Genomic DNA, 14447 nt, shown 5'->3' with positions numbered 1-14447 from the left:
GAGTGAATGTTTAGGATGGTGGATGGGGTGCCAATCAAGTGGGTTGCTTTGTCCTGGATTGTGTCGAGCTTCTTAAGTATTGTTGGAGCTGCACTCATCCAAGCAAGTGGAGAGTATTCCATCACACTCCTCACTTGTGCCTTGTAGATGGTGGAAAGGCTTTGGGGAGTCAGGAGGTGAGTCACTCGCCACAGAATACCCAGCCTCTGACCTGCTCTTGTAGCCACAGTATGTACGTGCTGGTCCAGTTAAGTTTCTGGTCAATGGTGACCCCCAGGAGTTGTTGGTGGGGGATGCGGCAATGGCAATGCCATTGAATGTCAAGGGGAGGTGGTTAGATTCTCTCTTGTTGGAGATGGTCATTGCCTGGCACTTGACTGGCGCAAATTTTACTTGCCACTTATCAGCCCAAGACTGGATGTTGTCCAGGTCTTGCTGCATGCAAGCACAGACTGCTTCATTATCTGAGGGGTTGCGAATGGAACTGAACACTGTGCAATCATCAGCGAACATCCCCATTTCTGACCTTTTGATGGAGGTACGGTCATTGATGAAGCAGCTGAAGATGGTTGGGCCTAGGACACTGCCCTGAGGAACTCCTGCAGCAATGTCCTGGGGCTGAGATGATTGGCCTCCAACAACCACTACCATCTTCCTTTGCTCTAGGTATGACTCCAGCCAATGGAGAATTATTCCCACTAACTTCAATTTTACTAGGGCTCCTTGGGGCCACACTGAATCAAATGCTGCCTTGATGTCAAGGGCAGTCACTCTCACCTCACCTCTGGAATTCAGCTCTTTTGTCCACGTTTGGACCAAGGCTGTAATGAGGTCTGGAGCCGAGTGGTCCCGGCGGAAACCAAACTGAGCATCCGTGAGCAGGTTATTGGTGAGTAAATGCTGCTTGATAGCACTGTTGACGACACCTTTCCATCACTTTGCTGATGATTGAGAGTAGACTGATGGGGCGGTAATTGGCCAGATTGGATTTGTCCTGCTTTTTGTGGACAGGACATACCTGGGCAATTTTCCACATTGTCGGGTAGGTTCCAGTGTTGTAGCTGTACTGGAACGGATTGGATGGAGGCGCAGCTAGTTCTGGGGCACAAGTCTTCAGCACTACAGCCGGGATGTTGTTGGGGCCCATAGCCTTTGCTGTATCCAGTGCACTCAGCCGTTTCTTGATACCACATGGAGTGAATCGAATTGGCTGAAGACTGGCTTCTGTGATGGTCGGGATATCGGGAGGAGGCCGAGATGGATCATCTACTTGGCACTTCTGGCTGAAGATGGTTGCAAACACTTCAGCCTTGTCTTTTGCTCTCACGTGCTGGACTTCGCCATCATTTGAGGATGGGGATGTTCACAGCGCCTCCTCCTCCAGTTAGTTGTTCAAATGTACACCACCATTCACGACTGGATGTGGCAGGACTGCAGAGCTTTGATCTGATCCATTGGTTGTGGAATCGCTTAGCTCTGTCTATAGCATGTTGCTTCCGCTGTTTAGCATGCATGTGGTCCTGAGTTGTAGCTTCACCAGGCTGGCACCTCATTTTTAGGTACGCCTGGTGCTGCTCTTGGCATGCACTTCTACATTCCTCAATGAACCAGGATTGATCCCCTGGCTTGTTGGTAATGGTAGAGTGAGGAATATGCCGGGCCATGAGGTTACAGATTGTGCTGGAATACAATTCTGCTGCTGCTGATGGCCCACAGCGCCTCATGGATGCCCAGTTTTGAGCTGCTAGATCTGTTCTGAATCTATCCCATTTAGCACAGTGATAGTGCCACACAACACGTTGGATGGTGTCCTCAGTGCGAAGACGGGACTTCGTCTCCACGAGGACTATGCGGTGGTCACTCCTACCAATACTGTCATGGACAGATGCATTTGTGACAGGTAGATTGGTGAGGATGAGGTCAAGTAGGTTTTCCCCTCGTATTCGTTCACTCACCACCTGCCGCAGGACCAGTCAGGCAGCTATGTCCTCCAGGACTCGGCCAGCTTGGTCAGTCGAGGTGCTACCGAGCCGCTCTTGGTGATGGGCATTGAAGTCCCCCACCCAAAGTACATTCTGTTCCCTTGCTACCCTCAATGCTTCCTCCAAGTGGTGCTCAACATGGAGGTGAACTGATTCATCAGCTGAGGGAGGACGGTAGGTGGTAATCAGCAGAAGGTTTCCTTGCCCATGTTTGACCTGATGCCATGAGATTTCATGGAGTCCGGAATCAATGTTGAGGACTCCCAGGGCTGCTCCCTCCTGACTGTATATCACTGTACCGCCACCTCTGGTGGGTCTGTCCTGTGGGACAGGGCATACCCAGGGATAGTGATGGAAGAGACTGGGACATTGGCTGAAAGGTATGATTCTGTGAGTATGGCTATGTCAGGCTGTTTCTTGACTAGTCTGTGGGACAGCTCTCCGAATTTTGGCACAAGTTCCCAGGTGTTAGTGAGGAGGACTTTGCAGGGTTGACTGGGCTTGGTTTGTCTTTGTCGTGTCCGGTGCCGTGTGGTCTGATGCCAGGCGGTCCGTCCGGTTTTATTCTTATGACGACTTTTTGTAGCGAGATTGTACAACTGAGTGGCTTGCTAGGCCATTTCACAAGGCGATTAAGAATCAACCACATTGTCGTCGGTCTGGAGTCACATATAGGCCAGACCAGGTAAGGACGGCAGGTTTCCTTCCCTAAAGGACATTAGTGAACCAGATGGGTTTTACGACAATCCAGTATTTTCATGGCCAATGGAGGGTTGGAGGACTATACAAGAGATGTGGATGGTGAGGGAGACAGAGAAATGTTCAGACACAGCGCTTGAAACCTCAAAAAAAGTGTTGCAGCTCACAATGAGTTTCAAGGAGTGGCTGTGGGATATGCAGGGTGAGGTTGACAAGGACAGGACAGTGGAAAAGTTGAAAGAGGGCAGGGGCATTTAGGTGCTAGTATTCCGTGAAAAGGCTAAATAAGGATAAAGGAATTAATTTTTGGGAGAGGAGCCTGGGGACTTGGAAGAGTGTTAGAGAATGAAGATCTTAAAGGAAGGAAGGAAGGAATAGTAGAGGGTAAGGTGCTCGAAAGAGGAGAAAATGACAGGGTAAGGACAAGCTGAGGTTGAATCTGTACTGCTGCCACTGTACAGTACTGGCTGGTGGGGGGGGTGGGGGCGAGGGGGAAGGGGAGGGTGAAGAAGAAATAACGGAGAGGGTTGACGAAGGTAGTGCAGTTGACGGGTATATGGACTTTCAAAAGGCGTTTGATAAAGTGTTATGTAATAGACTTGTTAGCAAAGTTGAAGCTGATGGGAATAAAGGGGGAGTGGCAGCATGGATACAAAAATGGCTGAGAGACAAAGCAGAGAATAGTGGTGAACAGTTGTTTTTCAGACTGGAGTGAAGTATACAGTGGTGTCACCCAAGGGTCAGTATTAGGACCACTGCTCTTTTTGATATATATTGATGACCTGGACTCGGGTGCAGGGAGCACAATTTCAAAGTTTGCAGATGACACAAAACTCGAGATGTAGGAAACAGCGAGGAGGATAGCAGACTTCAGGAGGACATAGGCAGACTCATGGCAGATGAAATTTAATGCAGAGAAGTGTGAAGTGATGCATTTTGGGAGGAGGAATGAGGAGAGGCAATATAAACTAAATGGTACAATTTTTAAAGGGGGTGCAGGAACAGAGGCACCTGGGGGTGCACATACATAAATCTTTGAAGTTGGCAGGACAAGTTGATAAAGCTATTAGAAAAGCTTATGGGATCCTTGACTTTATAAATAGAGGCATAGAGTACAAAAGCAAGGAACCTTCATAGATCAGTGGTTAAGCCTTAGCCAAAGTATTGTGTCCAATTCTGGGCACCATACTTTATGAATGATGTCAAAGCCTTGGAGAGGGTACAGAGATTTACTATAATGATACCAGGGATGAGGGACTTCAGTTACATGGAGAGACTAGAGAAGAGAAGGTTAAAGGGAGACTTAGTAGAGGTGTTCAAAATTATGAGGGATTTTGATAGAGTAAATAGGGAGAAACTGCTTCCGCTGGCAGGTGGTCAGTAACCAGAGGATAGAGATTTAAAAGGGGAGATGAGAGAATTTTTTTTAATGCAGCGAGTTGTTACGATCTGGAATGCACTGCCTCAAAGGATGGTGGAAACAGATTCAAAAGTAACTTTCAAAAGGGAATTGAATATATACTTGAAAAGGAAAAATTTGCAGGGCTATGGTGAAAGAGCAGGGGTGGGGGGGGGGGGGGGCGGGGGAGGGGAGGGGCAGGGGAACTAGTTGGATAGCTCTTTCACAGAGCTGGCACAAGCTCAATGGGCTGAATGGCCTCCTCCTGTGCTGTAAGATTCTATGATTCTAAGAGGAGGATATAGTGAAAATGTAGCCCAGTGTGGCATGGGAGATTTCACTGTTAGTTATCCCAAGGTGTTGGTGCACTGATCTGGATGTGGTCATGGATGAAGGGTCTCATTTGTTTTTTTCATTTTGCATGTTGCTGTGCAGTGCACCACACCACACAAGCATGAAACATGAAATGCCTTTACAGGTTTTACATTTGCATTCATACATACAGTATCATAATTCAAGCCAAATTACCTACCTTATAATGCTATCTCCATTCTTCAATGGAAGCACCCTTCACATACTGCAGAAGTCAGCCCAAGCTGCCAGTAGGGAATATCACAAGGACACAGTCTATTTAAGACATACTGATGCCAGTGACATCGTGAAATCGTCCATATGACATCCCCTTCCCATGCCTAATAAAGTTACCTCTATTGTATCGCCAAGTTGCTCTTTCGACCAGAAGAGGCATAATACCAAGACTGCAGACATGAAACACAACAGTATACAACAAACTTCAAAATGAGGGCACAGAGAGTCTGGTTGGAAGGGATCTTGGTAGGTGGAGGATGCTTCCATTGGAGGAACGAAAAGGACTACAATGCAGACTTACTTTCTCATTCCAGTACCTCTATGAACCAATGGAACCTAACAAAGGGTTCATTGCAAAACAAAGCACCCACAGGGAGAAACTGACTAACAGCCTATTTATATCCCCTGGCTACTAAAAGATATATTTGGTGAATGTATGATAACTATTCTAAGTTACAGATGCATTTTTTTTTAAAAAGGTAGTCCATGTACATTCTAGTTTCAATTCACATTGGATGGAATGAAAGATGAACCAGTTATTTTCTGCTCAGAATTTTATTTATAGCAGCACCTTTGTAAAAAATTAGGATCACCTGGGTATCATGCAGGTCAAGCAAGGATAACTAACTACCGGGGCTGGAACTCACTCGCAGCACTGCTTTCAGTTAAAAGTATTAGAGTGCTGTTTTCCATGTAAGGAATCTCAACTCATAAGAATGCTGAGGTTTTCAAGAAAGATACATGAATTTGTAAGAACCAAAAAAATGATATCCCAAGAACGAGCAGACGTAAATCAAGTTGGTGGGATGTAATCCGTATCTGCAGTGCGCACTCAATTACCCCAAGATTTGAAATGTTGTTACTCCGCCCCTCCCACTCCAGTAGGGATTAGAGCTTATATATAGGGTCTTCCCTTGTGTTGGCAGGGACTTGTTTGATGCCAAAGCTGATACTGGCAATAAGTCCTGGAATAATTTCTTTTAGGCCCAAGAAAGCTCTGGAAGAGATCTGGCACAAATTAATGTTGTAATTTGATGGGAAATTCATCTCTTTTAAATGTAAGTAAAGTGAATGCCCAAGAGCATTTAGAACACAATGTTGTGCAACTGCACTTTTATCAAACAGCAAACAGAGGGAGGAGACATAGAATGGTTACAGCACGGAAGGAGGCCATTTAGCCCGTCGATATATACCAAGCTGGAATAAAAACTAAACTCCTAAACTGCCACTCTCTTGCCAACAATGGAGAAAAACTGCAAGCATCAATTACATATTAAAAAAGAGAAAGTCAAAGAAGCCTCTTCCCAATGTCTAAATGGACTTCACATTTCTCTCCATCAATAACCTAGGTTTACTCCTAAGGTACGTGGAGGATGTTGAAGAGTAATAATTTGTAAAATAAATTATAAATATAAATATTGTTAACAATTAACAGACCTTTACTATCTTGTTAGTTTTGATCGAAGGTGTTGGAGGTGGAGGTGTTTCAGGGCTTGGCTCAATGTCTTCATCAGGTGCAAGGTCTGGGTTAAGTGCAAATATGCTTTCGAGGTCAATCTGTTTATTGGGGAAAATGTACACACATTATGGATACGAAACAACCTGGAGTTATACAAACTAATTTTTTATACAGAGTTTAAAAATAATATTCATATAACACTTCCCCAGTGGCTCAAATGGTTAAAGAAACAGGTAGCTAAATTATACAAATTTGGATGGTTCCATATTCAATTCTGTGTTAATGCTGAGTTAGCTGATATCAGCTGCGATGGTAGTAGGGAGAGAAAAGAGGAAGTCCACCAGCTCATTATCCAGGAAACTCAACCAGAAAATGTGCACGTTGTGGGGATTACTAGGTTGGACTATTGTAAACAATTTTACAACACCAAGTTCATCTCCACATCATAGGTTGGACTAGGTTGTGATCCCCACTCCTTGTTAACTAGTCTGCTGACACTCAATAGTTAGACTTGGATAAAGAACAGGCACTTGGGCAATACACTAAGGCAGACGGGTGCTCATGGAACTGTACTTCTGCAAGGGAGTTAACATCCCAGAAGAGCAAGGAAAGAAAACTGGTAAGAAAACAAAAAAGTTAAAAAAACAAAAAAAGTCAGAATATAAATGATTTTTACGCTATTTTTACTTTTCAGAGAACAGAAATTGTCAGTAAGATTGGTGCTTTGGAAATTTTGGACTCTGCAATTAACACAGCTACAATGCAACCAGATTCAAAAGGGTGTGGATATTTTAGTTAATATACATGGCAAATGCAGACGAATCCAATTAGCATGGGAAAAAGGAAACCAAATATCGATTATGTGTTAAATCAAACACTAATGTAGCATATTGAACAGGAAAGGAATTGGGGTGGGGGGGGGTTACTGTGGAAAATAATTGAAACCATCTTCAGCCTAGTATGCAGCAGGGGGGAAAAGTAAACAAGATATTGACTCATTAGCCAAAGTGTAAAATAAATCAATAAGCAATGTTACTATACAAGGCATTGGCTTGGACCACGAGAGCTCTGAATGCTGTATTGGTCACTATACTATAGGAAGGATATTATTATATTGAGATAGCAAAGATGATACCAGGTGCAAGGAATCTAATGAGGAACCATTAAGGAAGTTAAACTGGGAATAAAAAAAGGTTCCCCTTTAAGTTAATGTTTATGATACAGGAAAATCAATGCGATATTACCTTTATTGTACCATTCCATATTTCTATTTTTCATTTGTTCTTAGGATGTTAGAATGTTAGAATGTGGGAGACGATGAGGCAGTATTTATTTACTGCCCATTCCTAGTTGCCCACAGGGCATTAAGAATTAACCATACATCTCTAGTTGTCCCGAGGGGTGGCAGTCCCTTCCTTCAAGGACATCAGTAAACCTGTTGGGCTTTTATGACAATCTGGCAGCTTTCATGGCCACAAATCACTAAATTTATTGAACTCAATTTTACAACATGATATGGTGGGACTTGAATTCATGACCTCTAGATGCTGGTCCAGGACTCTAGCCATTAGCTACTACACCTGTGATTATGCAGTCTACTATCTGCTCACAGATAGTAAAAATATGAAAAACCACCCCATTCAACAGCATTTCTCTATCTCCCACACCCCCAAAATAGATCTCTCTCTCCCCTCGACATGGCCTCTTTCTACCCCCCACCTCACCAACAGATTTTCTCTATCTTTCCCCTTCCCTTTTAATTTTACAGGCGTACTCTAAGATTTCCAGGGCTACCTTTCTTGAATTGGGACTCAAAAGGAGCAAGGCTACCATCACACATTTGGCATATTACATTATCTTGTACATGATCAAACTTGTGTACAACAAAATCAGTGGAATATCTCACACAAAATTACTTCCACATTCAAGAGGTTTATTTGTTTAACACTGGCTAAAAGCCACTTGAAATGAAAATTGTTTAACCAAGCAACAGTTTAATAATGTTTTTAAAAATCTGTTCTCAGGTTGTGGGTGATACTGTCTGGACCACATTTATTGCTCATTGCTAGCCACCTTGAAAAGGTGGTGGGCCGTCTTCTTGATCCACTGCAGTCACTATGGCGACTCCACGATGGTGTTGGTAGTGGTAGTTTTTTTTGGAACATAGGAACACGAATAGGCCATTCAGCCCCTCGTGCCTGCTCCGCCATTTGATAAGACCATGACTGATCTGTGATCTAACTCCATATACCTGCCTTTGGCCCATATCCCTTAATACTTTTGGTTGCCAAAAAGCTATTTATCTCAGATTTAAATTTAGCAATTGAGCTAGTATCAACTGCCAATTGCAGAAGAGAGTTCCAAACTTCTACCACCCTTTGCGTGTAGAAATGTTTTCTAATCTTGCTCCTGAAAGGTCTGGCTCTAATTTTTAGTCTGTGCCCCCCAACCAGCGGAAATAGTTTCTCTCTATCCACCCTATCTGTTCCCCTTAATATCTTATAAACTTCGATCAGATCACCCCTTAACCTTCTAAACTCTACAAAATACAACCCAAATTTGTGTAATCTCTCCTCGTAACTTAACCCTTGAAGTCCGGGTATCATTCTAGTAAACCTACGCTGCACTCCCTCCAAGGCCAATATGTCCTTCCGAAGGTGCGGTGCCCAGAACTGCTCACAGTACTCCAGGTGCGGTCTAACCAGGGTTTTGTATAGCTGAAGTAACTAAGTGGCTTCCTAGGCCACTTCAGAGGGAACAGAGTGTGGAATTGGAGTCACGTGCAGGTCAAATGGGATGAGGTAAGCAGTTCCCTTTTAATGACAATCCAACAGCTTTCATGTGCCATTTTTTTTCTTGCGTCTGCCCACAAATTACTATATTTATTTAATTCAATTTCACAACTTGCCATGGTGGGATTTGAACTCAACCTGTGGGCAACAGTACACCACAGTACCCACTTAAAAGATGTTTTCCAACATTAATCAAGGGCCACCTTGATGTCTGATATAACAATTTTTTACACAACCACCACTTGTTGAATAGTTATGCAATTAATGACAGGTGATGCCAAAGATGGTGCCAAGGCAGTATATAGAATGTTATCTATGAAAATGAAAATGGAGATTCTGCAATAACTATTTGACATCAGCACTTTGTGTCTCGAAGTTGCTCAAGAACAAAGAGTATAGACGAGCACAAGTGCTCCAAGGAGATGGTAATCAAAAGCAGGTACAGCAGCTCATTCACAAAGATGTTGAAGAGACGTTATTGCACTGGTTTTGAATGGTATCTGAACAAAATCTGCCAGTCAGCAGCCCAATCCTAGCAAAGATGATAACTGTCCTAACCCAATGACTTGGCATTGAGACATCTGCAGTGAAGCAGATGCCGTAGACCTAGGTGTTATGAACACAGTGAATGTATCTTCTCACACCAGCAAGAGTACCATTCATCACATTGTTAAACCTGATTACAGGCCTTTTTTTGTCATATGCTGTCAAACAAGATTTTACACTTCTTTGGAAAGACACATGGATGGCAGGCAGGGAGAACATGGATGGCAAAACCAAGATCATGCCCTTCATTTAAAAAGAGACATGTTTCATTCTGCAGCAGCTTTCTGCACTTCACAACGTGAATTATCTCAGTCCAGTTCAAGGCCTAGACAAGCACCTAGACAAGATACATGGGAACAAGGGTGTCAACTTCATCTCCTACTTGATAGTTGTGCTGCTCTTCCTCATGAGATGTTTGGTCTGTGTAGCACACATCATCTTTTCCTGCCACCTAGCAGTACCTTAAAGTTGCAGCCATGCAATGGAAATTTTAAGGCAAAGCATCACACCCATCTCAACTGCTGCATGTTGGTCAAGCAGCACAAATGGACCTTAAGATAGTGGTGGACCTCCTTGACGTTGCCTGGTCCCAGGTCATTTCACAGATCAACGCCAGCTCATGGTGAAAAGCGGGCCTCATGTTACAAATCAAGTCACAGCTATAAGAGGAGAATGACAATGTGACGACTCCCCTGCCATCAAGCCATTAACAGCTAAAGCAGCATTAGACACCCTAGAGACTCTATGCTAATTACTATTAGAGGACTGAGTTATGAAGTTAGAAAAATTCTGACTTCAGCCTTGAAAGGAGCAGAATAGATCATAAAGATATGCAAGATATTGAGTGAAACAGAAATGGTTATAATCTAGAGTACTATTTTCAGATAAATCATAGAATCAGAATTGTAGAATGATACAGCACAGAAGGCGGTCATTTGGCCCATTCATACCTGTGCCAGCTCTTTGAAAAAGCTATCCAATTAGTACCACTCCCCTGCCCTTTCCCCATGGCCCTGCAATTTTTCCCCTTCTTCTTTATCCAATTCCCTTTTGAAAGTTATTATTGAATCTGCTACCACCATCCTTTCAGGCAGTGCAATCCAGATCATAACATGTTGTGTAAAAACATTTCTCATCTCGCCTCTGGTTCTTTTGCCAATTACCTTAAATCTGTGTCCTCTGCTTACCAATCAGTGTGTCACTGGAAACAGTTTCTCCTTATTTACTCTATCAAAACCGTTCATGATTTTGAACATCTCTATTAAATCTCCCCGTAACCTTCTCTGTTCTAAGGAGAACAACCTCGTAACTGAAGTTCCGCATCCCTGGTACCATTCTAGTAAATCTCCTCTGCACCCTCTCTAAGGCTTTGACATCCTTCCTAAAGTGTGGCTCCCAGAATTGGACAATATTCCAGCTGGGACCTAACCAGTGATTTATAAAGGTTTAGTATAATTTCCTTGCTTTTGTACTCTTATGCTTCTGTTTATAAAGTCAAGGATCCCATAAGCTTTTTTAACAGCCTTCTCAACTTGTCCTGCCACCTTCAAAGACTTGTGCACATACATCCCAGGTCTCTCTATTCCTGCACCCCCTTTAAATATTTATATTTACTTTATAATGCCTCTCCTCATTCTTCCTACAAGAATGCATCACTTCACACTTCTCTGTGTTAAATTGCATTTTTTACATGTCCTCTTGAAGTCTGTTGCTATCCTCCACACTGTTCACTACTTTTCCAAGTTTCGTGTCATCTGCAAACTTTGAAATTATGCCCTGTATACCCAAATCCAGGTCATTAATATATATCAAAAATAGCAGTGGTCCTAATACTGATCCCTGGGGAACATCACTGTATACTTCCGTCCGGTCTGAAAAACAACCATTCACTACTACTATCTGCTTTCTGTCCCTTAGCTAATTTTGTATTCACGCTATTACTGCCCCTTTAATCCCATGGGCTTTGATTTTGCTAACAAGTGTATTATGTGGTACTTTATCAAATGCCTTTTGAAAGTCTATATACACAACATCAACTGCATTACCTTCATCAACCCTCTCCATTACTTCAAAGAACTCAATCAAGTCAGTCAAATACGATTTGCCTTTAACAAATCAGTGTTGGTTGTCATTTATTAACCCATATTTTTCCAAGTGACAATTAACTTAGTCTCGGATTATTGTCTCAAAGTTTCCCCACCACCGACGTTAGGCTGACTGGCCTGTAGTTGCCGGGTTTATCCCTCTCCCCTTTTTTGAACAGGGGTCAACTTGCAATTCTCCAGTCTTACGGCACCGCTTCCATATCTAAGGAGGATTGGAAGATTGTGGCCAGAGCCTCTGCTATCACCCTTACTTCCTTCAATAACCTAGGATGCATCCCATCCAGACCAGGTGACTTTTCTACTTTGAGCACTGCCAATCTTTTAAGTACCACTATCTATTTTTATCCTATCCAATTTCTCTACCACCTCCATCTTTACTATGACAGTGCATCTGTCTTCACTAAAGAGAATGCTGCCAAAGTACCCATTTAGTGCCTCAGCCATGTTCTCTGCCTCCACAAGATGATCTTTTTTGGTCCCTAATCAGCCCCACCCTTCCTTTGACTACCCTTTTACTATTTATAAAAGACTTTTGGGCTCTCTTTTATATTACCCATTAATCTATTCTGATACATTCTCTTTGCCCCTCTTATTTCCCTTTTCAGTTCTCCTCTGTACTTTTTGTATTTAGCTTGGTTCTCTACTGAATCATGAACCCGACATTTATCATAAGCCTCCTTTTTCTGGTTCATTTTAAACTCTTTATCTTTAGTCATCCAGGGAACCTCTAGCTTTGGATACTTTTCCTTTCCCCCTCATGGGAACGTATCTAGTCTGTCCCCGGACTATCTCCTCTTTGAAGGCCTCCCATTACTGGGACATGGGGGGGGGGGGGGGGGGCATTGGCACAAACTCGTAAAAGACATCAGGAAGCAATTCATGGAAGGTGTGATTAATACCTAGAATGGTCGTCAGATACAGTAGCGGGGTTAAAAACACTAGAATCATTCAAGAGGCAGGTGGATACTGTGGTGGGGTGCCAAAGAATTTATATAGTGCTTTTCACGTCGCGGGATGTTCCAAGCGCTTCACTGGCAATAAACTGCTAGTTACTTGTTACATAGGTAAATGTGACAACCAATTAGCACAAACAAGGTCCCACAAATAGCAATGAAATGAATGACAAGTTAATCTGTTTTTGGTGTTGATTGAGGGATAAAAGTTTGTCAGGATATTGACAGAAATCCACTGCTCTTCAAATAGTGTCATGTGATCATTTACATCCACCTGAACAAGTAGATGGGACCTCAGTTTAGCCTCTCATCCAAAAGACTGCACCTCTGACAATGCAGCATTCCTTCAGTACTGCAGTGAAGTGTCAGTCTAGATTGTATACTCAAGTCCTGGAGTGGGGCCTCTGATTCAAGGCCGACAGTGCTACCACTGAGCTAAGCTGACATGTGGAACTGTAAGTTTCTATAGAAGGATGAGCTAGTTGAGCCAAATGTCCTCCCTCATTTGTAATTATCTTTGTGGGGAGTGAAGGGGTAGTTGTGTTTTTATAAAATTGGACTAGTTCCTATTCTTGTTAAATAAGAGACTGTATACTGCTGTGCTTGTCCAAAAAGGTAAAGCAGCTATTTTGTATTGTTTAAAATACTGCACAGGATAAATAAATCATGTGTTTGATACAGTATCACATCTTGTTAGCTGAAAATACCATGTTCAAGTATTAATTATGATAGTTATTTTAATTTTGCATGAAAACTGAAAGAAACCTGATTTTTAAAAAATTACATAATGAAGTCACTTATGTCTACAGGTCTCATTATAAACAAGTTCTATTGTATCATACAATTTTACAGTTCTAAATTTTGGAATAAATGACACCTGCTTGCAGCAAAAGGCTAAAGATAAACATTCCAGTGACACTCAGGAGTTAAAGCATGAAACTGCAGGCAGATTCAAACCATTTCTTGAACAGTCAGGGTTTTGTGACAGCCAGAAGATGACAGAAGTGCATTAAGTTGAGAAAATCATATTACATCATCAACTGGCAATTACAAACTTAACAGCTAGGGTGTGGACACATTTAACATTGAAAACTCTAGATGAATTAATTGCATGAGACTTCTGAATAAAAAGATAATAGGACATATTGATTTTAATAAATAAATGGCTAGCTTCTTCAAAACTACCTTTTCAATAAGCTTCCAAATATTGTTTATAGTGGCATATTGAAATCACATGTCAAATTTATGTTGAGGAAATTTACCTCTTTTCCTTTTGTATCTCCATTTTCAATCCATTCTACAGTAACACTTTCATTATCCTCATTTAATGATGTCACCATAGCCTGATGTATCCGTCCTGGAAAATGGGAAGAAAAGTTACAAATCAGACAAAATATATCTGGAGTTACCTACAATACCCACTACAAAATATCATGAGACATCATGAGCCACCCTCCATTGGCTTGCATGTTTATCGATGAATAGTTGAGAGCCATACTGACCAGGAAAGTCCCAGATTCAAACCCCAATCTGTGCTGAGTTACTGAATTTCAACCAGGATGACCGTGGAGGGAAAATGTCCTGTATGGATATCAGTTGGGGTTAGAAGTGAGTTCAACTGTGATGCCACATCTGAGTCAAGTAGCCTGCTGCCAACTCTCACAAATGAATAATGGACATTTTGGTGAGGTTCTGGAGAGCAATCAGCACCCGTTAAATAGTACTCCATCAAGAGGTCAACTTCTGAAGGGGAGGGGAGGGAGAAAACACACTCGAATTTTAAAATATGGATATAGAATCTATGCAGCAAGATACCACGATCTGAAAGATGTCGTGTTTTGCACTGGATGAAAGTCCTGTTTTCACATTTTGTTGCTCCTCTACTGTAGCATACACTATCACAAGGAACATTTACATGGTTTAC

General features: G+C 42.4%; 1 protein-coding gene across 5 annotated transcripts in view; it reads right to left on the bottom strand.

The window, feature by feature from the left end:
• Nucleotides 1–14447, bottom strand: part of kif2a (kinesin family member 2a) — a 163671-nt gene that overhangs the window by 100860 nt on the left and 48364 nt on the right. For all 5 annotated transcript variants that reach the window (XM_067986515.1, XM_067986533.1, XM_067986543.1 and 2 more), the window contains exons 2-3: nucleotides 13786–13880; nucleotides 6106–6225 (exon numbers count right to left, since the gene is read on the bottom strand). In XM_067986515.1, the coding sequence (XP_067842616.1) occupies nucleotides 6106–6225; nucleotides 13786–13880 (215 nt within the window). The remainder of the gene's footprint in view (nucleotides 1–6105; nucleotides 6226–13785; nucleotides 13881–14447) is intronic.

This window comes from Heptranchias perlo, chromosome 1, assembly GCF_035084215.1.
Source record: "Heptranchias perlo isolate sHepPer1 chromosome 1, sHepPer1.hap1, whole genome shotgun sequence".
NCBI classification, from domain to species: Eukaryota; Metazoa; Chordata; class Chondrichthyes; order Hexanchiformes; family Hexanchidae; genus Heptranchias; species Heptranchias perlo.
Note: the sequence above shows the minus strand (reverse complement) of the source record. Positions and strands in the feature narration are given on the sequence as shown.